General features: G+C 42.5%; 1 protein-coding gene and 1 pseudogene across 1 annotated transcript; one reads left to right on the top strand and one right to left on the bottom strand.

The window, feature by feature from the left end:
* Positions 1–10,115: 10,115 nt before the first annotated feature.
* LOC137161224 (olfactory receptor 14A16-like) lies at positions 10,116–11,105 on the bottom strand. Its single transcript, XM_067560330.1, has one exon. It carries the CDS (start codon positions 11,103–11,105, stop codon positions 10,116–10,118), a length of 990 nt encoding a protein of 329 aa, XP_067416431.1.
* Positions 11,106–24,876: 13,771 nt separating this feature from the next.
* On the top strand, positions 24,877–25,805 carry LOC137161205 (olfactory receptor 5V1-like; annotated as a pseudogene).
* Positions 25,806–26,046: the final 241 nt, after the last annotated feature.

The raw sequence follows: 26,046 nt of genomic DNA, 5'->3' as shown, positions 1-26,046 counted from the left end.
TTTGCGCACTTAAAAAATACCTGCCTTTGAAGAAAAATAACTATTATAAATAAGGCCTTTTTCTAATTCTCCCTTCTTTTCCCTCCAAATGACTGATATCACATTCATTTTTATTCATGTTAGCTAACAAGCTTTATTGGGGAATTTTCTTAGTTCTTCTCAGTTGAACACTGTGCCCTCTGTCACGCTGGCTAGATTGCGGGGGGAGGGGGGGGCATTTATTATGTTGTTTAACATCAATATGTCAAAATCATGGTAATTCATGTGAAATATGCCATGCCAGGTACTGTTAGAAAGGCTATAATGTGCTAAGTAAGATGATGATGTTTATGTTCATGTGTTATATGTGTAATGGAAGTTATGGATATGTTTGATACATCTGTATTTCAAATTGTACTGTGTCTGGGTCACACCCCAAACAGGAGGGCTGCAGCACTAGCCTGCTTAATGGCCCATTAAAGAAATTCACAGGTACAATGGGCCGAGGGGGAGAAGCCAGGCATAGAATCATAGAATCATAGAATATTAGAGTTGGAAGGGACCTCAGGAGGTCATCTAGTCCAACCCCCTGCTCAAAGCAGGACTAACCTCAGCTATATCATCCCAACCAGGGCTTTGTCAAGCCTCAGCTTAAAAACCTCTAAGGATGGAGATTCCACCACCTCCCTAAGTAACCCATTCTAGTGCTTCACCACCCTCCTAGTAGAAAACATTTTCCTAATGTCCAACCTAGACCTCACGCCCTGCAACTTGAGACCGTTGCTCCTTGTTCTGTCATCTGCCACCACCGAGAACAGCCTAGCCCCATCCTCCCTGGAACCCCCTTTCAGGTAGTTAAAGGCCGCTATAAAATCCCCCCTCACTCTTCTCTTTTGCAGACTAAAGAAGCCCAGTTCCCTCAGCCTCTACTCATAAGTCCCGTGCTCCAACCCCCTAATCATTTTGGTTGCCCTCCGCTGCACTCTCTCTAACTTGTCCACATCCTTTTTGTAGTGGGGGGCCCAAAACTGGACACAATATTCTAAATGTGGCCTCACCAATGCCGAATAGAGGGGAATAATCACTTCCCGTGACCTGCTGGCAATGCCCCTCCTAATGCAGCCCAATATGCCATCAGCCTTCTTGACAACCAGGGCACACTGCTGATTCATATCCAGCTTTTTATCCACCGTTACCCCCAGGTCCCTTTCTGCAGAGCTGCTGCCCAGTTCGTCGGTCCCCAGTCTATAGCTGTGCATGGGATTCTTCCTTCCTAAGTGGAGGACTGACTCATGTGACTCTGGACTCCATTTTATTCCTGTAAATTTCCACAAGCAGCATGGCAAAGGCCAAAGGACATAAAAGGCAGCTGCACTGCATCCATTTTGTCTTTAGTCTGTCTTCAGTCTTCACCTACCTCTGGATCAGCTCATCTACAACTGATCTGAAGCTGTGAAACAAAGGACTGAGACCCATCCAGGTACTGGATGTTCACCAGAGGGACCATACAAGCCTGCAAACTCCATAATTCTATTAGTAACCTGATATATATGGACTTTCACATCATTTGTATGTATCTGATTGCTTTAAACCTTTAACATTTCTCTTATAGTTTGTTTATTTCTTTTTACAATAAACCTTTAGTTTTAGTTACTAAAGCATTGGCTGGCAGCGTGGTATTTTGAGTAAGATCCAAACTTATACTGATATGGTGCTGTGGCTGACCCTTTGGGGTCAGGAGAAACCTTTTTGGAAAAGAGCATAGCGTTTTAAATAACTTCTCTCTTTACTGGACCTAGTGGCGGATTGGGAGCCAGAGACTGGAATGCAGTAAAGGGGGCTGTGTATATTTTTATATTGGCTTCTTGATAACCGGTGTGGGGGAATCAGAAGCACTGTTTGTGGGTGGTTGGGAAATCTGACTTCAGTGTCACCCATCAGTGCTGGGAAAATCTGTTCTCCTTTTACAGCCTGTCCTGACCTTGGCATTTTCAGGTGGCTGCCCTAGGCATGGACGGGTCGCACCCTCAGCTGCTCTTCAGGAGTATCCTAATTCAGCAGATACTTGTCTCTCCAGTGATGATCTTGTCCTGAGAGTGACAGGGAGTGGTTTCATCTACAAAAGCACTGGTTTCCTACTGGGTCCATTAATTCATCTACAACTCTGATGCTCTAGACCTTCCAAATGTTATTTTTCCATGTTTAGGCTTCAAATATTAAGTCTCTTTCCTTGTTTTGCTTTTTTTAAAAAAAAATTTTATCCCATTTTCCACACTAAAATTGTGGAAGGAAAACTAAGAAGAAAAGAATGAGAAAGAGTAACTTTTTCTCACAATTTACCTTGCAAAGAGTAAGAAGTGAACCTTTTGAATCCAAATGAAATGAAAAGTTTTATTTTACTTTATTGAAATTTTCTCATGAAAGTGTGAAAACTATAAGTGAAAAAAACAATTTTCCTGTTAAATATTTTGATTCCAACCAAACCCTTTTTTTTATAGTGATTTTTTTTCCAGAAGGAAATGTTGATTTAAATTAAAGGAAAAGCTAATTCTAACTGAAATTTTCTGATGTAAAATTGAAACATTAGATGACACCCCCACCCAAAAACTCAGTTTTTTGCCTACACTCTGCTGACATGTCTTGCAAAAGGATGTCAACAGGCTCTAAAAACATTGACCATAACGGATGGTGTTCAGTTGCTATGAATAGTTGGAGGGGATGGATTTGAAGGAAGGGTGCTGGTCTTGGACGCTGGGAAGATGTGTTCAGTTTTTGCTCTGCCACAGACAACCTTCGTGACCTGGGATAACTCCCACCTACTCTCCTGCCTCTGTTCTGCCTCTTTTAAATAGGATTAATTACACTCTGTCCTTACACTGCGGGAATGGGGAGAGGTTACGCACGTTAAGGATTGCTGGGCACTTGGGAACCGTGGTATCTGGGGCCATACAAGTATTTAGTGGGAGAACTTGAGCAGAAGGCAGTGAAGATGGGGCATTACCTACCACACCCTCATATAGACCTCAGAGGCTGCTGCAGCTCTTAGGCTAAGTTTGAGAGGGACATCTACAAGGGTTGGACAGGCTAACCTCTCAGTAGAAAAACATGAGTGTCTACTAGTTGAGATCAAATCCCAGAGCCATAAATTGAAAGCCTGTGGCAGAGATGCTCTCTCTATGTTCTAGCCAACAGAGAGGGACAAAGAACCTCATTGTATCATGGGCTACACCTTGATCTGTGTGAAGTGAGTCACCTTTAAACATTTTAGGAACTTAGCTTAAAAGGGGGTATTTAAGGTTGTTTTCATGGACTTAGGTACCCAAATCTCATTGGAACAATTTGCAGCAGGTCATGGTGGATTCTCCATCACTGACAATTGTTAAATTACGATACATTGGTTTTTTTCCTCAAGATCTGCTCTAGGAATTAGTCTGGGGAAAGTTCTCTGGCCTACGTAACAGAGGAGGCAAGTCTCTTCAACTGATGTTCCCTGTTTCCCTTCCCACCCTGCGCCTCTCTTGTCTGCATTTTAGTTGCTCAAATATCCTCATTCTGCTTTGACGTCCCTTAAAATTATCACAGTGCCTAAGAACACAGTTGGCTGGAGGTCACTGACCATGATGTCTTGCATTCCTAACGTGTTCTTGATCAGCTCATTCCTACCCTTAGGGGTCTCTCCAGGGGCTCCAGTAATTGCCAGGATTGCCCTTTTTCTAGTTCCCATAGTTGTTGCACTTTGTGGCAGAGTTCTTCAAACTTTGCCATCTTCTCGGATTTTTTTTTCATGCTTCTGTCTGCTTGTCTGGCAATATCAATTAACGTGATCTTGTTTGTCTACAACAACCACGTCCAACCTGTTGGCCTGCATCGTTTGGTCTATGACAATTGCCAGAGCCCATAAAGTCTTTGCCTCTTCATTCTCTAGAGCGCTTTTGATTCAGGGGCTATAACCCCAAACGCCACATGGTTAATTTGATTTCAAATGTTAATCTATCATTAACGGGGTCGATCTCTCTCCATCACTGTCCATGCATTAATTTCTGTGTAAATCTTTCAAGAATTTCTTAAGCGATTTGCTTTCTCCTTTTTTTATGATTTTTTGGGCTGGGATGCAGATTCACTCATTGCTTCCAGATGATCTTTTACATTGACTGTACGTTGATGTTATTTTCTTCATTGTCAATTGCTGCTTCCAGAGATAGCAGATCTTTTCCTTCATCACATCAATGAATTTACATCCTATCTGTGTCTTGACTGATATTCAATACTTTGTGTCTCACTAAGAGCTTTCTTTTTAGATAGCCTTTTCTTTCCTTCTCCTTTGATTCCACTTAATCCCTCTGGCACTGCACCATGTTGCTGGCATCACCCATATATTAATGGCTTTGGTCAAATTTTTGAGTCGAGCTGTTGCATAGAGTAATTATTATTCATCTGTAATATTCTTTCCTCACTTCTTCAACTTCCTTATGTTGTAACTGACATTTCCCTGATTCTAAAGTATTTTGGGGATGATGATGATGATGATTAAAGGGCTAGAGGGGCCAGGACATCCAATCCCAACTATTTCTCTGACTTTGTTCAGTCACTTCATCTCTGCATTCCTCAGTTTATCATCTGTTAAATGGGGATAATAATTACAATCTGGAAGATAATTTGTAATGCGTAGATATGTCTTTCTCTCAATGTCCCTTGACGGAAGGTTTGTAGGGATTAAACACAGGACCTGTAGATTTTCAAGCAGGACCCCATGCTGCTGGTGCTACAAGCACTAAGTGACCTGTACGGAGGCAATAGCAGACTCATAAGATGCTATGCAAGTTCTGACCACTAGAGGGGGACAAGGAGGCACGCTGGATAGGCCTGGGTTAGCCATGCATTCTGGAGTGTGAGAATCCGAGTGACCATGTGTGCCTGAGAATAAATTGCAATATCAGTGACATCAGATTAGTGCAAATGTCTGTGAGGCCTGTCCGGAGGCTGAGAGAGGTGATTCCAGTTCAGATAAAGCAGCCTCACAGAGTCACGTGTACCAAATGCCATCCACTGGTCTCTGTGTTACGAATCCCCTCTGCACTCAACCCCCCAATCCTGTGAGTCTGTCAGACCCCTACCAGGGAACCTGGCAGTTTATCTCAAGCTGCAAGGACTCATGCCCTTAGCTCTGGAGGTCCCTGGTGCAACCACAAGGTGTCAACCAAAATGGTGACCATCATATTAACTCAACAGAAGTCCTACTTCTGCATTAATGCTGGACTACCAAGTTGCTGCAGAGCAGGAACGAAGCTAAGAGTGGAGTGACGCACTAGTGTGACTAGGGTCAGGTTTATGCCACATAGAATCAAAGACATGTACAACTCAATGGGATCTCGAGAGGTCATCTAGTCCAGTGCCCTGCACTCAAGGCAGGACTGTGTATTACCTAGATCATCCCTCACAGGTGTTTGTCAAACCTGCTCTTAAACATTTCCAGTGATGGAGATTCCACAACCACCCTACGCAATTTATCCCCGTGCTTAACCAACCGAATGTGATGTGCAAGTCTGCCATGTCTGTGTCCTCCTGCTCCATCATGAGCTTTGTCAGGGGCCTTCAGTGGGTCAGAAAAGGCTGCTGGAACATCCATCAGCAGCTCACAGAAGCTTGGCTCATTTCCTGACACGAGAGTGAAAGCCCACATGAGCAAAGTTCTTCAAATGGCGACTCCTCCATGTGGCTGGCTTCATTTGCTGGGAGCATGCAGACCCACATGGTGGCACAGGAGGGTGCTGGCTGCTCGAACTTCCTATGACACGGGCGCACAGTCAAGTTTTCCCACATTGCACCATGAAGATAGGGCTCGAGCAGCCATATTTCAACAGCGAGTTAGGAAGTTTGGGATATGGCTGGTTGGATGGAGGCCTATGTACAGCGGGATGGATGCTGGAGACCTAGGTTGAAGTCTGGGTACAAAAATTTGCAAGGGAGGATGTGTAATCCCAAGCTTTGCTGACTCGATTTCCACTGAACCTGGGCTTACATTGCAGTGTTGACATATCCAGTGTGTCTCCCATGTTAAACACCCACTGATTAACTAACATTAAGACTGCAGGAACTGCACATTGGAAAGCTTTCCAGATAGGATGGAGAAAGGCAGGAGGGAAGCAAAGGAAGGCAAAGAGAATGGTTCAGGAGAAAAAAGGGGAAGGAACAAAGTGGGGGGGAGAGAGAGAATCCCAGATACTTCCAAGGTTACTGTATCTGGGTAGAGTCTTGTCATAGTTCTCCCTCTGGGGCTCTAGGACACAGGCTCAGATTTTTTGAATAATGCCCTTCCTTTGGCCCTGGGAGCCCACAGTCCTTCTGTCCTTGACCATTAAACCAGTGTGTTTGAGACTCATGGCTGCTTACCCACGCTCCTCCAGAGCTCCGCCTGTGCTGTGGTGACTCTGGCCTTCTACTCACGGACAATGTGGCAGAGAAGCAAGGAGGAGAGGGATTTCTTAACCCACAGCATCTTAATTTGTCAAGCTCTTGAGAACTTTGAAACCAACGAAATCCTGGGATGCCCTTTTCCCCAGTTTGAGTTAAATCCCTTCTGAGTGTCTGAGGTTCATCAGCATTATAAAATGACCAGAATCCTGAAAATCATTGTGTTCTGTACAGAGTCTACATAGGGAACATTGCTGGAATATTGTGTCCAGGTCTGGTGCCCACAGTTCAAAAAGGATGTTTATAAACTAGAAAAAGTTCAGAGAAGAACCATTTGAAGGATTAAAGGACTAGAAAACATACCTTATAGTGATAGACTCAAGGAGTTCAATTGATTCAGCTTAACAAAAGAAGGCTTTGGGTACACATATCTACATAGGGAACAACTATTTCATAACGGGCTCTTCAATCTAGCAAGGAAGGTATAAGATGATCCAATGGCTAGAAGTTGAAGGTAGACAAATTCAGGTTGAAATAAGGCGGTCATTTTTAATCAAGATTGTATTTCTCTAAAAGTTCTGCTTTAGGAACTATTTTGGGGAGGTTGTTTTGCCTGTCTTACGTAGGAGTCAGATTAGGTGATCAGAATGGTCCTTCTGGCTTCAAAATCTATGAAAATCTCCACCTTAAGGATCTAACCAGCACCGATGACATGGGCAGTCACACTGCATGCTCTCTCCAAGCCGGCCCTTCTCAGTGTTGATCTCTCTCTCTCTCTCTCTCTCTCTTCCCCTTATCAGTTTTGTGTGTAAAGTAACAGACATACCCAGGTCCCCAAATCCTAATGCTTGAATGAGGCCACAAAGAACAGCCGAACAGTTCCTCTCTCTACCAAAGGGAGGTACTACAGGTGCTGTAGCACTTGGTGCGTCAAATCCCATCCTGGTGTCAAAGGGCCCAATCCTACTGTAGACCTCTCCCCTTTTCATTCATCATCAGAACATTGCGCATTCATTGACCAAAACATTCTCCTTCCTCCACCAACAGAAGAGGAGCAAGTCAGGACCTTGATGGTTTTAATGAGGCCTAACTTCTAGACATGTGAGTTGTGCAGGCAGATGTTTGAGCTGATAGGCGATCAATGGACATTGGTATTTACTGAAATACATAGCACAGCATTACAAGATACAACATTTGTGAGTTGCACCTTTATTTACATCTACCAGAAGATTGAGTGAGTTTCTACACTCTGGCATTTGAAGCACTGAATGAATACAGGAAAACATCTTTCTGTGAATAGTCATTTTACATTTATTTACATTTAAACCAGTTGAATGAATGACCCCTTTGTACATACAGTCCCTGAATACTCCAGCAAAGCAGACATTGATGTTCATGGAAAAGTGAACTTGATGCAACTGGGATAGGATTTTCAAAGAAACATAAGGGAGTTGCTGAACTCCTCAGAAAATGAAGAGGAGATGCATTCTAGGCCCAGCTGAATATCTCATTCATACACTCTCAACCAAAGAAGCATTTTAGCATGTAAATTTAAGCCTTCCATGGGACTACTCACATGATTAAAGTTAGGTACTTGTTTAAGAGTTTTTCCAGATCAGTGCCTTAGTTCAGAATATTCAAAGGAGTTGAATTTTAAATTCATAATCGCTGTGTTTGGACAAGAAGCACCGATGATTTGGACCAAGTGAGGAGCTCCCCCTTCATTTTTAGGAAACTCGTTTATAATGTATTAGCGTATCCAGCCAGGAAAGGGAAACAGAGCATGTTAAAATGTAACCACTCAAAACAGCTTTGCTTTTATCTAGCACATATTTAGAATATACTCCCATGCCCAAACATGGTATAATAATATCAATAATTAATCATAAATATAATAACAATGACAACCAACGTCTGTGATCCAGAGTACCTTTAGACACATTCAGAACCTTGTGCGGATGGGTGGCCATTAGTCAAATCCAGCTGCCTTTGCTGTTAATGTGTAAATCCCAACTGTTATAATTATAGGGCTTGCTGCATCTCTGCCCCCTTCCTGGTATCTCTGAGTGCACCCTTCACTTCTTGGCCTTGTGCCTGCCCTTTGCTTAGGGTCGAATCATGCAATTCTCTCCCTCTCAAAATGGGTCCCGGGCCACAGTCCTCTGTGCATCAGCTGTGGTTTCCCAACAGGTCTAACTGGGTTTGCTGCCTGCAGTTCTTCCCTCTGGAGCTGTGACTGGTTCTGAGTTGTGTGACCAAACAGCTTTCTCCCCTATTTGCCGCAGAAGGAACAACAAAACAAAACAAAAACATGCAAACAAACAAACAAAAAACCCAAACAAAAAAAAAGAAAATATTGCATAGCAACTCCATGCCCATCACACCAAACATCTCAATGGGATAAAAAAATTTGACCTCGTTATCAAAGGACAGATTATCAGCAGGAAGCAGGGCAACACAATTTTCTTCACAAATCCCTTTACATCATAGCAAGAATGTCACAGCATTTTTATTTATTTATTTAGATAAATATATTTTAAAATATGCCTCTTCAAGGCTCTAGATGCTCTAACAAATCATTAATAACATGATCAAAACCCAGCTGCATTAAAATAATCACCTACAGAAGAATGCAGCCATCATGACACTTACAGAAATTCTTTTCCTCTTTTTCATCCTTGTGGAAAGCAAAACTTCCGCACTCTCTGGCCAAAGAAAGAAAGAAAGACACTGCCATCTAATCAAACTTACCCAAGCCTCCCCAAAGCTAAACAAATCTAGAAAAAGGAAACAAAGCAACAAACAAATCAATAAACAAGACAAAATATAGGAAGATGAAAGCAAGCAAACAAAAGAGCCTCTCATACCCCAAGTAGATTTTTTATCCTGAAGTAGGAGAAGAGACGGATACTCCATGAAGTCCACTAAGGACTCCACTTTAGCTACTGGTTTTACATGCTAGGCTCTCTGGTAGCATGACAGTGACTGCATACATATCACAGATAGACAGATAGATGTGTATGTGGAGGGATAGGTTCTGTTCTGATTTACACTGGTATAACCCAGTAGTAAGGCCACTGAGTTTAGAGGAGGCAGTCTTGATTTTTACTATTGTATAAACAAGTTTGAACACTATGTTCTTATGAAGACAATTTTGTCTTTGGTCTCTGTCCAAACCATGTGCTCTTCTGCACCTGTCGGATTTCTCCCAGCTCTTAGTTAACACAGAGGACATCTTGGCTAAAAGATTCTGGTCACTCTATAATAACGTAAGCACTGGTGTAAGTTACTTGTCGGGGGTAATTTCATTATAATCTTGATGTAAATGGAAAAGTACCATTACATGCACTGATCTGGAACTGTATGTACTATCCAGTGCAAATCTAGTCACATCCAATCTAAAAAGAATCGAGAATTTGCTTGTGCTGTGAATTATATTTTTTGAGCACCATCTTTGTGCATTGCTCTTCACAACATAGAAAACCTAAATGCTATTAGATAGACAGGCACATAGATAGAAGCGAACTATCTCCTTGTGTCCTAATGACAGAGTTCTGATTGTGATTTATGATAGATAGATATTTAACTTACATTGGTGTAACTCTATATTAACTCCATTGACTGCAGTGGTGTTTCTCTAGATACATGCCAGTGTAAATACCCCAGTGTTCATAAACAGATTTCATGTTATGATCTCATGCGGAAAATAATATCATCAGTTGCTTTCATATATAAAGAAACATAGAATGAGACCATGGTGATGGGAGAAAGGCAGACATTTTATTCTTGGTGAATAGTCTCAGTCCAGTCATTTTCCACAAGGCAACTTTGATCTTCCTGTTCCTCATGCTGTAGATGATGGGATTCATCATCCGAGGGACCACGGAATAGAGAACAGCCACCATGAGATCCAGCCCTGATGGAGAGCTGGAGGTGGGCTTCAGGTAGGCAAAAGTAGCAGTGCAAAATAATAAGGAAATCACAGTGAGGTGAGGGAGGCCAGTGGAGAAGGCTTTGTGCCGGCCCTGCTCAGAGGGGATTCTCAGCACCGTAGTGAAGATCTGAACATACGACACAATGATAAAAACAAAGCAGCCTAGAGCTAAGCACACACCAAATACAAGAAACCCAACTTCACTGAGGTACGTGTCAGGGCAGGCCAGCTTGAGCAGCTGGGGGATTTCACAGAAGAACTGATCCACCGTGTTACCCCCACAGAAGGTCGATGCGAACGTGTTCCCGGTATTCAGTGCAGAATTGATAATCCCACTGATCCAGGCACTGGCCGCCATTTGGACACAAGCTCTCCTGTTCATTTTAGTCTCATAGTGCAGTGGTTGGCAGATGGCAACGTAGTGGTCGTACGCCATGACGGTGAGTAAGGCGATATCTGCTGAAGTGAAGAAGAAAAGGAGAAAGACCTGCGCGATGCATCCAGAATAAGAAATCGACCTGGTGTTGGTTAGGGAGTTAGCCATGGATTTGGGGACAGGGACAGAGATGGAGTCGAGGTCTAAGATGGACAGATTCATCAGGAAGAAGTACATGGGGGTGTGAAGGTTGCAGTTGAGAGCTATGTCTGTGATGATGAGAAGGTTCCCCACCAGGGCTGCCAGGTAAATCACTAGAAAAAACACAAAGTGTAAAATCTGCAGCTCCTGAACGTCAGAGAATCCCAAGAGAAGGAACTCAGTCACAGTTGTTCGGTTCTGCATTATCCTTCTCAGTGTATTGTCTCCTGCCTGTGGAGGGAAGAAGAAGGGCAAAAGTTAGGACTAGAATGACAGAGGGAATGGCCGTGATAGTCTCTGTGAATGTCAATGTAGCAGAACAATTCTCACTTTCTCGGACTCGGAGTAGAAAGGACTCCTCGCTTCTGATGATCAGAGCGTTATTCTGGTGCATTATCACACTAGGGAAAACTCTTCTGGACCCAGGGGTATGAACCTGGGGCTGCTAGCCTGTGGGCAAGGAATCACAGCCACAGCTCCAAGTGTATCTGTGGCCTGAAATACCAGAAACCCCACCACTGTCTGATCGCCCCTTCCCAAGGATAAGACATTGCCTCACCCAGCATCCTAAGTGGCAGCTTGTCTGTCATGAGTCCACACCCAGCTCTGAGCATAGACAGGCTGCTACGTGCTTATAGACTGATTTATGGCACCAAATCCCAGCTGCGCTGCCATCTGTGTGCAGTGATGGACAGGGAGCATCCCTCCGTTACTGCTGGCATTTACCTCTCTGACTTTATGTCCGTGCTTTGCAGGTCAGCGGCAGGCAGGAGACTTGGGCTCTGCCAGTGACCTGCTGAATGACCTTGGGCCAGTCACTTCCCCTTCCTGGGCCTCTGTGTCCCCTTTCTGTGCCTCATCTACTTGCACTGGAAACTCTGGGGAGTGATGAGCCGTGTCTTACCCTGTGTGTGCTTTGTGCACCGTTTTACAGCCCTTGTGCTCAGCTGACGGCATTGGACTTAGTGGTACATCAGGAGATCTGGATTCTAGTTCTATTGACCTCCCACATGTCCATGGGTATGGTCAGAGAGAGAAGTCTGGGTGCTTGGTTCAGCTATGATCCTGGTTTTAAAGGTGCTGTTCTGCATGAAACATATTACTGCTGAAACACAGACAAAAAACCAATGCAATAGAATGAATGGGTTTGAAATTACGATTCAGAGATTCCAAGGTCAGAAGGGACAACGGTGATCATCTCGGCTGACCTCCTGTATAACGCAGACTGTAGAACTTCCTGAAATAAATCTTCTTTGAACTAGAGCATATCTTTAGAGGATATGAACCTATTTGTCAAAATTAATTTTCTCCACCTTGGTTTATACTTTAAGGCTGGTTGGAAATTTTTGGTTGATTTTGTGTGTGTACATGTATGTGTTTTGGAAGAAGACCACATCAGAATCGGTCAGCTGTTCTTGAATATGTCTGATGTTTTGTAGGAAAACCAAAAACCCAGTTTTGGGTTTAGAGCTAAAGAAATTGAAGTTTTCACCAGAAGCATTTTGCATCTTAACACTGAAAATGATAAGTTTTGGGATTTCTATGAAAAAATCAAATTTACATTAGGGTTTTTTTTTTTAACCAGCTCCAGACATTTGAACAATTGATAGGAAAACCCTTAAAACGTTTCAGTTTTACTTATTCTTTATGTTCTTCTATTTCCCCCGTCTGTCAACCACCAACCATATTTAGCTGAAATAGCAAACTTACAGTACTGGTCTTTTTGGAGTTTTTCCAGACATGCAGTGCAGTCAGTCATCCAGCACCAGTATTCTTTGGTCATTGTCCATCAATCTAGCAGTGTCTAGGCGCCAAAATCTCAGCTATGTAATCCTTTCACCTGTCATTGCGACACGGACCTGACAGAACTAGATACAAACCTGTGCTCTCTGCAGCTGAGCTGTGTGGAGCTGGCTTTGAGCAAAATTGATATCAAAGGATTGACAGTGTTGGAAGGAGATTTACCCGTGTCTATTTCCTAAGGGCTTGTGGGACTCATTCTCTGGGGCCTGGCACAGCTCAGAAGCAGAATGCCCAGAGGCAAAAATTTATAGAGTCATTAATATTAAAGCCAACAGGGAACATTGTGATCCTCTAGTTTGACCACCTGCAGAGCACAGAGACCCTAGGATCTCCCACGGGGTTTTCTGATTCCAGCCCAGCTCCTAGGTTATCTGTGGGCCAGGGCTGTAAATGGATTTAGAAACCTAAAAAAGGAGACAGGTGCCTAGTGTGATTTCTCAGCTCTCCTAAGTGAATCAGTTAGCTAAGGTCCATGGTCATTCAATGGGAGTTGGGTGCCAAATCCGCTTAGATGCCATTGGGATTTGTAAGAGCACCTTTCTCCCTCTAGGTATTCCTGGCTCTGTGCCCATATTGTTAATTTCCAAGATCTTTACTTCTCTTGAATTTCAGCAAAATGAAGGCTGGGATTTGCAAAGGAGCCTATGAGAGCAAGGCACAAACATATTCGGGGTAACCAGGCAGCAAAGAGAGAGAGAAGAGAGGAGATCAAGACACCGAGAGCTCTTGAGATGGAAACCTGGCTGTGGAAATAAATTACCTCAATTCTTTGTGCCGCACTATTGCCACCTAGAACTTGGGAGATAATATCTGAGATGGGATGTATAATTCATAATGAACTGCATATTCTGGGCCTGACCTTACAATTCATTTCAGATCTAGGCCTCCATGAATTCTCATAGATCTGAGTGTAACATTTGTCCCCATTTTTTTTCAAAGAGTATTTGCCTGTTTTCCCCAGGAATGTAGGAATTGCCAGAGTCCTGTGCCCTGGATCTGACAGGGGCCAGCACTGGGTGGTAAGCACCCACTATACCTCAAAAACAGTACCCTAGAGCCCCATATTCACCACTGTCATGTAATTATGATATATTCTGGGCAAAGATGGCCTTGGAAGGTATCATCTGGTGGAATCTCCATCCTTATAGGTTTTCAAGGCCTGGCTTGACAAAGCCCTGGCTGGGATGATTTAGTTGGGGTTGGTCCTGCTTTGAGCAGGGGGTTGGACTAGATGACCTCCTGAGGTCCCTTCCAACCCCAATATTCTATGAATCTATGATTCTAAGTCTTGATCTAAGTCTTCAATGTGAAGTTAAGAAGTATTGCAGGATATGTTACTAAGATATGTTGTGAGGGTGGGAAACCCTCACAACCAGCCTTTCAGGTATAACAATGAAGTAGCCAGACAGTGTTAAGGGTTCGCCATCAACCCACAAAGAAAGAATCCACTGTCTAAGAAACTGTTTATAATGAAGACTTTGCAGAAAAAGCAAGTAGGCAGTGGAGACTGCTTGGCCAATGGGCGTGGACCCCACCCTCATAGAATGGGCCTTTCCATCAAGCTGGAAGAAGCTATAAAAGAGGGGAAGTGACATCATCACTTGGTTTCACTCCCCACACAACTCAACACCTGAAAGAAACATCTGGAGGAAAAGATTTTTGAAATGGGGAGGGGGCCCAGGTTGGAGGACCGGGACTGCTGTGCTTTTCCCCTCCCTCTGCTGGGGTGAGGTGGGTGGGGTCCACAAAAGCAGTGGGGCTGGGAGATGAAACCCCATGGAGATGCCAGGGTCAGTTCCCCTCTGCCAGAGTTCTTGTCACAGGCTCTCTGCAGATCCAGGAAGAGGCTGCTGCAGGGGTTGCACTTACAACAGGTCTCCACCACCACCATGACACCTCTAAGGAGTTAACATTAAAAGCCATGTGTTTTCACAGAGGTCAGAAAGATAAGGACACAGGGTTACTGCTCCCTGGAGGTGGCTTAGAACAGGTGATCTAGAGATGAAAACTGCTGTTTTGTGTCTTAACGCCTGAGCCAGCCTGCCCCATCTGGAAATCTGGCTTGATATGAGTAATTGGACATGGGTGAGGCCTTATTTCTTGGGTGTCAGGAATAGGGAGGTAAATGGGTCAGTAAGCTGAGACACAGAACGTCTGTACTAGCTAAGATAATGGGGAACACCCAGGGAAGAGTTTACAATGGACAATATAAAAATAAATAAACTAAGCCTGGAATATAAGATGAGGTAAGGAGTAAGTCATGCATGGGCAGAGCTGTTCCTACAACGTGACCAGTCCAATCCCAATACGTGTGATGTGATATAGCAAATACAATGTAATGTGTAAATGGGTAAAGGAAGAGGCTTGCTGTGTAGGTGTGGTACGCCCTCCACCCACCCCAGGCTTGAGTCTGATAAATCCTTTTCAGCTTTGCTGTACCAAAAAAACCTGAGTGATGAGACTGCAGACAAACTAAGTTCTTGGGAAACTGAGTGGAGAAGGTCTTAGGAGAACCCCATCAGGATCCGGGTCAGAATGTCAGTAGCATTCATGTGTAAATGGATTCTGAACTGAGACATCAACTTTTCAGATATCCTGGGGGCAGCAAGGCTGAGGTCAGGGATTGTGTTGATCTTTAAAGATACCTTATTGAGACACAATCTGTTCCCAGGCCCTTCAACAGCATTTAGGTTCTGGATACTGTGCCAGGGACCAATATTGAAGCAGCTTCTCTCAGAGTGTTTGGATGGCCGGTTTCATAACATGATCTACTTCTCTGGTGGAGAGTCCTTGTCTGGTGAAGGCGGCTTTAAGTGTGTTAAGGTATGCACCCTGACTTTCTCCTAGGAGCAAATTCTGTGGCATCTCGGTGCCTGGCTGTAGATAACACATTTCTTGGTGTGTTTGGGGAGGTGAATGGATCTGTGAAGTTAAGGGAGGTAAGCCAGGGGTTTCTTGTGTATAGTTATCTGGAGGGTTCCATTGCTGAAGTTGGTTGTGGTCTCCAGGAATTTGATGCTGGGTGCAGGAGAATTTTAGAGAGAGTTTGATGGGTAAGTGGTGGTTGTTGAAGTTGTGATGGAAATCTAGGAGGAAGTTTAGGTCATTGGTCCAAAAGATGAAAATATCATCAGTGTATCTCAGGAAGATCGTTGGTTTCAGTAAGAAGTGGTCCCCAAAATTCTTTGGTAAATAAGAGCTGAATAACAAATACTTTGAAGGAAATAGTTATCTGGACAACAACAGTCAAGAACAGAAAACAAAAGCACAATAATTAGCAAGGATTATCTATCTATCTATCTACCTACCTATCATCAACCACACTCTGCTTCAATGAATAGTAGTGTAAAAAAGTATGCACAAACATGGTAATCCTATAAATAATAATAATAGTAGCCAAATTCTGTGGTCCAGGGCACCTTTAGTCACCTTTGGATCTTTGTCTGGATGAAAGACCATTGGCCAAATCTGGATCCCTTTGAAGTGAATGGTGAAATCCCATTTGTCATGGTTACAGGGCTAGCTGCACCTCTGACCCCTTCCCTCGTTTCTCTGAGAGAACCCACTAGGCCTCAGTCTTGTTCCGGCCCCTCTCTTAGGTGGAACAATTTGATTCTCCAACTCTTAAATCGGGTCCTGGGGTATAGCACCTTTTGCACCAACTGTGATTTTCCAGCCTGGTTGATTGGGTTCAATCCCTGCAGTTATTCCCACTGGAGCAGTGACCAGCAGTAAGCTGAGTGATCAGACACATTGTTCAGACAAAGTATAATTTAGTTGCCACATGAAAAATGCTTTTCCACAAAAGACACAAAATTGATTTCTTTACATAATAAAAAGGATGTCAATTGAAGGCTCTAGATGCCCTAACACATCATTAATAACACAGAAAAATCCCAGCAGTATTAAAATAGTTATGTTAATAGGAACTCAGCCATCCAGACCTTCTGAAACCTTTCCCCCTTCCTCATCATTGTCAAAGCAAACCTTAAACTCTCAGGATACCGCATCTAAGAGATGACGACATTGACACACTCAATGATTATCAGCAAAAAATTGATACCCCCCACATAACCAAAGATTTCCCAGATTCCATGCTTCCATCCCAAAAAGCATCTGGGACAAAGGAATAAATCAACCAATCATCCAACAAAACAAAAAACAGCAAACCAATCAAACAAAACTTCTCATACCCCATGCAACATTGTACACCAAAAAGGAGAAAAGCCAGAGACTTCATGAATTCCACTAGGGAATTTGCAATAGCTACTGATTTTTATGCACAAGGTGCTCAGATAGCGTGATGATGGTGGCTGTAGAAAACATAAGCTAGCTGGCTAAATGACCTAAAGATCAACCTTTAACAACATATATGGGAATTATGGAAATGGTGAACAGGGACATTTCTTGTAGATAGTTAGCAAAGCCATGTTAAATGGACAAGAGTTCTCTATTGTTGGAGAGCTAGAAGTAAATACTAATTGTATTTCACTGCGTTTACCTATCTCTGTTAGAAGCTTAACAATGTGATCTCATTAGCTGGTAGATGGTAAACTTTTATTACTGTCTGTATCTGTATTCTGTTGATTCAGAGATCAAAAAGGAATATTAACATTTAGATTAAACATGTGGTGTAATAATATCATTGTCTTTATTTCTCTTTGAAGTTTGTAGTAAACTGCCTGGGAACCTTTGACTGGATAATTGCCTTATGTTAATTAATACTACTTGCTTACTAGTGTAAGATAGGAAATAGAAGTTTAACTTCAAAGCATGATATACATTGCCTATTCTTCATTCAGCAAGCCCTTGCTGTCAAGAGGCCCCTGAGGTCTCCAACTCCAATCTGGTTTACCCTGCTATTTCTCATGGGAGAATTTATACAGACTGTGCACAGGGCCTGTCTATTAGATTATAATTTATGGAATTAATTCTGAAAGAAGTTTTTGCAACTCAGCAGCTCACCATCTCTATAATGAAATGGGTCTAAGAACTTTACTCATATCTGTATATATAATGATTTTTAATCACAATAACTCTTTCTTTTCTTTTTAAATATCTCTTAGATTAGTTAATAAGGATTGGCTGAAAGCATGTATTTGGGTAAAATCTGAAATATTCATTGACCTGGTGGGTAATGCATCCGATCTCTTGAGATTTGTAGACCTTTAAATATGGTAAAAATCTAGTGTCCTATTTCTAGCAGGGGCCAGATGAAGGTTCAAGAACCCAACAGTACATAGATGTGGAATAATATACACCCAAAATGGAGTCTCTAATTGCTAGAGATCGGCTTAAACCCTGAACTTGATATTTCCTATCTCTTCCAAAAATGTTGTCATAAATAGTTATGAAATCTCTGGCCATTGCTATATCTCTGAATCTTGCTATATTTATGGTCTCAATGTCTCCCTGTGGCAAGGAGTTCCACAGTCTAATTATATGTTTTCTTCTTGTCATCAGCACACACATAGAACATCCTCCCAACAGTGGTTCACCCAACAGTCACCCTTGCTTTATGCAACTCCTGGAGAAAGAAAGGAGAACTTGGTTTTAATGGACTTTTTCATACATCTGTTATGTCCATGTGCCTCTCTTCTTCTCTATAGGTATGATACTGCATGCACGTGAGTGCTTACGCTAAATGGGAAGATCCCCATATCCTGTCTGCATACAAATAGCCAGCTGCCACTAACAGGATTTCCACTTTTAGACCTTCTTCAAGATTGAGCCCAATCAAGATTGTCTATGATCCCAATCCTGCAGACAGATTCACACTCATGGTATTGTTCCATAGTCACACGGCACTGCCATATGTTTATTCACGTGTTCATCCCAATCACTGAAGCATGCCTTTTGCAAGATAGGCTGCTATACGAATAGTTTTTGAGCATTCGAGTTTCACTAAAACAACCAAATTGAAATGTAAGATCTACAAGATAATATTTAGATTTGCATTTGTGCAGGACTCCATATTTTGGGCACCGAGGATGAGAAAGGAAAAAATCTTGAATACAGTGGAAATGAAAAATGTAAGATGTGTGTTGGGATTTATGAGAATGGATCATGTTCAGAACTAGCAATATAGGAGAAGCAAGAAGGTTGTACCAATTATAAAGAAGCTGAGAGAATCCAGGCATGGATGATTTGACTATGCAAGAAGAAAATCAGGAGAATATATAGGAAACAGGGTGTTAAACTTAGAAGTGTAGGGTAGGAGAAGGATTGGAAGACAAAACATCAGATTTGGTTAGCTGACATGTTTCAGAGGAAACACATTCAAGACAGACTAGAATGGATAAGAAGGACTTGAAGACCCAACCCCATACAGACGGGAGTAAGGCTGGAAGATCTAAGTTGTGACAGATATGACAATATACTGTATCATACTGGACAAACCTTACTGGATTAAATTAAACCATACAGAATTAAGGTTAACATTTTTGTAGTTTGTTCTATTAAAATGCAAATGTATTAAAATGTTTATGTACTACTGCAGTATTGTAAGGAACTTCGCTAGGAGAAGGTCATGAAGATGGCTATCTCTGAGAGATAGTGGGAACGTCAAAGGACTTTGGGGGACAATACGTGTGAAGTGAATGTCCTAGGTTATTAGTAGGGGGAAGGGAATACAAATGACCCGTTTTTATAACTGCCTGTTGGGCAGATACCCATTGTCTGGCTCATTTCCAGTTCAAGGTTCTTCAAACTGACAAACTGAGTCACTCACAGTGTCAGGAGTTCTTCTTGTTCTGAGCTGAGGATATGAAGAACTTGAATCCACAGGAAAAATCCTGTGTGGGGATTAAAGGCCATGTCCTGCCAAAGCCCATATTGCAGCTGGGGTAATCTTTGGTAAACTTCTTTCATAGGTTTTCTTTAAAATGGTTTTTAACATATATTCTCTGGCATTTTTTTTTTTTTTTTACCTTAAGGATAAATATGAGTGCTTAGAACCAAACTTCAAATCTGTGCTCCAGGATGGACGGAGGTGGGCACTGAACGAGGGTCTCCCCCATCCCAGGTAGGTTCCCGAACCTCAGTGTTAAAGGAATTGGGAGGGACGAAGGTCCTCTGTGCTGTTTGGTGAATTTAGCTTCCAACGCATGGAACTATTTGGCAGATTTGTTTCAAATTCACAAATGTAGCGGGGCAACCAAAACTGCGTTTTTCAGTGTTTGTTTTAAAAAATGTGTCCAGTGTTTAAAAAATGTATCCAGCTCTACACAGTGTACCTCCTCCTTTGTCTCATCTCCTATTTTTTACCGCCACCGTACACAGTCTATTTGCTCCTTTCGCATTCATTGACTGTATCTGTTGGTGAGGTCCAAAGATGGAGAGCTATTTTCCATGCTTTCATCTCCACTGCCCTCTTGTGGTAATTACACATTATGGCTATCACCTTCAAAAGTGCCTAGGGAGATTAAATGATTGGCTATTTGGGTGTCTAATGCATTAGCCTACTTTGGAAAGTCTGAGCCTATATACAGGCCTTTTTAATGGACTGTCCCTGAGATTGGAAACCTAAATCATGTGGGCTCTTTTGATAATCTAAGCCTCAATGATCTCATTCTTCTGAACCATACAACATTGCTTAAGAGCTGACCCAGCACATCCTTATTGGTGGCTTGGCACAGACATGGAATTTCAGAAATCAGCTGTTAGTCTTGGAGTCTGCTAAGGACAGGCTCTTTGCTCCATTCCCACTGATAACCCTACACACCTTGGAATAATATTTCAAATATTTGACGTCCTTAGATTCTATATCCCAGAGGCAGAAAGAGAGATTAGACAGACCAGTCAATAAGTATGTAGACAGACTAAGAAAAGAAAAAAAGAATATCACAGATCAGAACAATCTCACCATATTTCTGATCAGCTTTTAAATGTCAGGTGAGTTGATTCATATTTGTATTCGTTTTAGTCTTTTCTTCTCCTTTAGATTTCAAAGGACCAGATTCTGTTCCCCGTATCTAGGAGTGGGTCTGTCTGCAGAGTCCCACTGACTTCTGCCTGGATGCAGCAAAGTGCTCTCACAGAGTCAGGTGCAGCCAAGGGCCATGGCTTTTAACCCGGTAATCTCGCTCTGTTTTTCAAGGCAACACGGAGAAAACGGAGAGAAACTGGTGCATGTGAGCAGTAGTTTGTATTTTTGAGTGGGTCTAGGCATGGGTTGGGGTTGTGAGTAAATTAGGGGCAGGGCATTCTCTGGAGAAGGCATGTTTCACTGTGCACAGACTCTGCTTTTGTTAATGTTCAGGTTCTAGTCCAAGGTCCATCACTTCACCCGAGTATTTATCTCATTATGTAATACTAGGGAAATGCTTTATTTTCTCTCTAGTGGACACTGGGGCCTAAACATAGCTTTGATATTGGACAGAACATTGGACAGAACATTCCATTGCCACTAACAATCAAGGTCAAAATAGCCGCTCACTTCTCAGGATAGATTCTCTTATGCATGAGCAGCCTGAAATTCAGATGAGCAGGACCCTCAGTCAGACGTCCCATTGGGTTGAATTTTCAAAGGCACGTAGGTGATTTAGGATGAACTTGCAGTCAGACCCCTTTATTTAAAATCACAACAGCATGCCTAGAGAGTGTTTGCTGGGCACATTCTTTTATTATGAACACTGTTGTTGCTCCTCAGAAGGGGATTTTTAAAAATAAATAGTTTTCACAATGTAAAGGATCTTTAAGGATACAAAGGGCAAAGCTACAGTTTAAAATTATTCCCCATGAGTCACCAGTAAATCCTGCCCTCCGCCTACTCTGTAGGTCTGGGTAGTCAGGAGTTTTGTTAAACCCTCTGCAGAATTCCTGCATTTTAGATGCTCAGATGCACTCGGTCTCCATTAACTTTCCTTAACATTCTTGCAGTGCCTGAGAGTTCTGTTTGCTGGAAATCACTGACCAGGATTTCTTGCACTCCTAATATGTTCTTCAGCTGCTCAGTCATACCCTTAGGGATAATTATAAATATTCCAATAATCACGGGGCTCATCTTTGTTCTATTTTACCATAATCCTTCTACTTTGTGGAAGTTTTCTTCTTCCTTTGCTCTTTTTTCTTCTTGTTTCTAATAATGATGCTGTCAGGTGTTACAGTGAAATCAATGAACGTTTGGCTTGCTTTTCTACACTGCTCGGTCTGCTGACTGTTGCCAGATCTCATAAAATTCTCTCTCTCTTTTCAGATATCCTTCTACAAGACATGAGATTGTTAATCTTCTACTTATAGGTTTGATCTCTCTCCACTACCGCCTCTGCATTTATTTCTGTGTAAAACATTGGTGTCTTTCTGTGGAGATCTCCTTTCTACTTCCTTCCATGCTGTTTTGGGGTGGGATGCACTCTCGATCGTTGCTTGTTATGATCACCAGATGCTTTTATACTCTGTCTGACTTTTCATATATTATGATGTTGCATTCTTCATTGTCATTTACTTCCTCTACAGATAGCAGACCTTTTCCACCACCACACTCTTGGACGTCCTGTCCATGTCTTGACTGGTATTAAATACCATTATTATTTTATTTTATTAAATACCATCAATATGCATTATTAGCAGCTGTCTTGTTTGGATGTCAAATTTTTCACTTGATTCCACTAGGTTACCCCAGCAGCGTATTGTATTACTGTCATCTCCCACATATTAGTAAATTCATAGCCTTGAATTTTGTCCTTAGAATAGCTCCTATTGGCCTAATATTCTTTCTTCACTTATTCTTTGACTTTCTTATGTTGGAGCTCTGACAGTTCCTTGATTCCAAGGTATTTGTAGTGACCATGCTGAGAGATACCTTGGAATGTTCCTTCATTAACTTGTATGCCATCCAATTGTACAAGTCTGCCCATCAGTACAGATTCTGACACACATTTAACCAAGCCACCCCATAGATTCATATATTCACCAAACTTTGTTACTCATACATCAATCTCTAGCTCCTTTTGGGATTGTTCATCTCCTTTTAGTTCATCCATGTCTAATAAATGGCTAACTCATAGTTACTCTTTTCTGATACAATAACCAAAATTTATCTCACAGAGCTTTCACGTCTGTGGCAGCATGGCTACCAGAAGCTGCTGTCTTGCTAATCAATGCCCTTGAAAGTTTTCTTTTCCAGTATGGACATTATCAATAAGAGTCCCTTCTTGCTAAAGTTGAGTGTTCCTTTTAAACATGGATTGCTGACGAAAGGAAATAAACTTTGGATGAACCCTGTGCATTTTCAGTGTCTCAACGGTCAATGATTGTGAGAGTCAGTTGTATTTTTTTCTAGTAGTCTACCCACACAATTCCTGATTCTTTTCTTTATTTCTTTTGTGTCTTCTGTGTTGCTCCCATTCAGCCTAAGGTGATCTTTTGTCCCTTTCAGGTTTACTGAGGTGTCTTTTTGCTCAGGAGGCAACATTCCACTGTGAGATAAAGATCTTTGCCAGAATTGTTGATAGAAATTTCCATATAGTTAGTAAAAAAGTGGTCAGTCCATAATTCATAGGATCACTGCAGCCTTCTTATACTTTCCAACCCATACTTCTTTAACTTGCTGGAAAGAATACTGTGGAAGACCATATCAAAAGTTTTGCTAAAGTCAAGGTATATCATGTCCACTGCTTTCCTCACATCCACAGAGCCAGTCACCTCTTCATAGAAGGCAATCAGGTTGGTCATGCATGACTTGTCCTTGGTGAATCCATGTTGACTGTTCCTGATCACCTTCCTCTTTTCCAAGTGCCTCAAAATGGATTATTTGAGGACATGCTCCATGATTTTTCCAGGGATTGAGGTGAGGCTGACCGGTCTCTTGTTCTCCGGATCCTCCTTCTTCCCTTTTTTGAAGATGAGCACAATATTTGCCTTTTTCCAGTCATACGTGACCTCCCCCAATCACCACGAGTTTTCAAAGATAATGGCCAATGGCTCTGCAACCACATCAGCCAATTCCCTCAGCACCTTCGGATGCATTGCACCCGGCCCCATTGACTTGTGCATGTCCAGCGTTTCTAAGTAGTCCTGAACCTGTTCTTTCACCACCGAGGGATGTTCACCTCCTCCCCATACTGTGCTGCCCAGTGCAGTAGTCTGGGAGCTGACCTTGTCTGTGAAAACAGAGGGGAAAAAAGCACTTACTACATCAGCTTTTCCCACATCATCTGTCACCAGGTTGCCTCCCCCATTCAGGAAGGGGCCCACACTTTCCCTGACTTTCTTTTTGTTACTATCATACCTGTAGAAACCCTTCTTGTTACCCTTCATGGCCAGTGCTAGTGGACTATCACACAAAACACCTTGCCAGCGGAGGAACCTGTCACACAGCTAAGCTCTTCCAAGGTCCTCTTTATGAAATTTGTAATATTTATCAATTTGTCTGTATTCTCTGTGCTTGGTTGGGTTGTCAGCCTCTATCAGGCTGGGTCCCAAAACAGTATTTCTAGGCCTTGGAGGTTATTTCTTATTAATGATACAGAAATCTTAGTTTTGTTGATAAGGATGAATCCAGTAAGACACAATAGATATTAAATACTCTACAAAAATTACAACATGTAACAGAGAATTGGCCAGATTCCCAGTGGGTGTGAATCAGCCATAGCTCCATTGGAGTTAAGGGGCCAGATCCCCTGCTGGAGTCAGAACAGCTGTATCGCTATTGATGTTAGCAGGGACAGATTAAAGAGTTATTAGGCCAGAGAGCGGATGATTTTATACCAGGAGACCCAGTATCCAGTATCCAGTCTCCTCCTGGTCTGGTGGTCTTATTGTTCTTGCTTCTAAGCTCTCCAATGCTTCTTTAATGATTGAACCAGAGTGGAACAGGTCCAGCAGGAGAGACGAAGCAAGGCCCGCATCAGACTGTCCCATGGTCCCAGCTGAGCTGAGATTTTGTGAATGCCTGTGTGGCCTGATTCTGGGATTTAGGTGCTTAAAGGGGCAGTTAGGTGCCTAAATCCTTGTCTGTATCGGGCCCATTTTGTCTGTGTGAAACACACAAATTCCAAACAGCTTATCACTACCTGTTTCTCTAAATCTTGTCTATTTAAAAAAAACCCAAAACATTCATTCATTCTTCTGACTAGATTATCTCCACAGGCCCTTTCAATTCACTTTTTTTAAGATGTTTTATTTTCATTTTTTTTCCCTTACAGCTCACAGTTTTCCTGAATAAATATCAATGGAAAATCAAACAACAGTGACTGAATTTATTCTCCTGGGACTTTCCAGTGACCCACAGATGCAGATTCTCCTCTTCCTGGTGTTTTTTTGTTATTTACCTAATCACTCTGGTTGGTAACGTAATGATCATGGTGGTGATAAGAGCTGATTCTGACCTTCACACCCCCATGTACTTCCTCCTCTTCCATTTATCCTTTGTTGATATCTGCTATTCCTCAGTCACGGTGCCTAAGATGCTGGTCAACTTCCTAGCAGAACATAAAACTATTTCCATCCATGGCTGCATTGCCCAGATTTTCTTCATCCTCTTCACAGCTGGTGCTGAAGTTTTCATTCTCTCGGCCATGGCTTATGACCGCTACGCTGCCATCTGTGACCCATTGCGTTACATGGAGACAATGAGCAAAGTGATCTGTGTTCTGCTGGTGTGTGGGGCATGGACAATAGGCTTCTTTCATGCACTGCTAAACATAGTTTTTACATTTAAGTTGCATTTCTGTGGGCCCAGTCAAATCAGCCACTTCAGCTGTGAGCTCCCTCATATAATACAACTGCCCTGCACTGAGACCCTCACCAATCAAGTGGTGTTTCTTACTTCTATTGTGATATTTGGAACAAGCTTGTTTCTCCTCACCCTGGTCTCCTACATTCACATCATCTCTGCCATCCTGAAGATACACTCTGCGGAGGGAAGGCGTAAAGCCTTCTCCACCTGCAGCTCCCATCTTATTGTTGGTCTATGGTACCTGACAGGTTTTTTCCAGTACACAAAACCCAGCTCAGTCTCCTCTGTGTTGCTGGATTAAATGCTCTCCCTCCAGTACAGCATCTTGACGCCCATGTTCAACCCCATCATCTACAGCCTGAAAAAAAGGAGGTGAAAAGGCACTAAGGAAAATGTTGGGGAATTGGATCTTTCTCAAGTAGTGTTGATGATCTTATTTAATTTATTTTTAAATCATAGAGCATTGAACTGTAGATAACTAGGGTTTGAGACATTCAGAGCTCAGGTAACTGACAGACAGGTTGGGACAAAACCTCAGTGGACCTAAATCAGTGTGGTTCTAATGAAATCAATGGGCTAGATCTGCAGTTACACAAGAGTCACTGGACTGGATCCTGGGTCTCCAACATTCAGAGTGAGTGCGCTGGGCACCAGGCTGTTGAG

Source organism: Emydura macquarii, unplaced genomic scaffold (genome assembly GCF_026122565.2).
Source record: "Emydura macquarii macquarii isolate MOO-44397 ecotype Brisbane River unplaced genomic scaffold, CSIRO-AGI_Emac_v2 contig_2287, whole genome shotgun sequence".
In the NCBI taxonomy this organism is placed as follows: domain Eukaryota; kingdom Metazoa; phylum Chordata; order Testudines; family Chelidae; genus Emydura; species Emydura macquarii.
The sequence above is the reverse complement of the archived record's forward strand: the minus strand, read 5'-3'. Positions and strand labels throughout refer to the sequence as shown.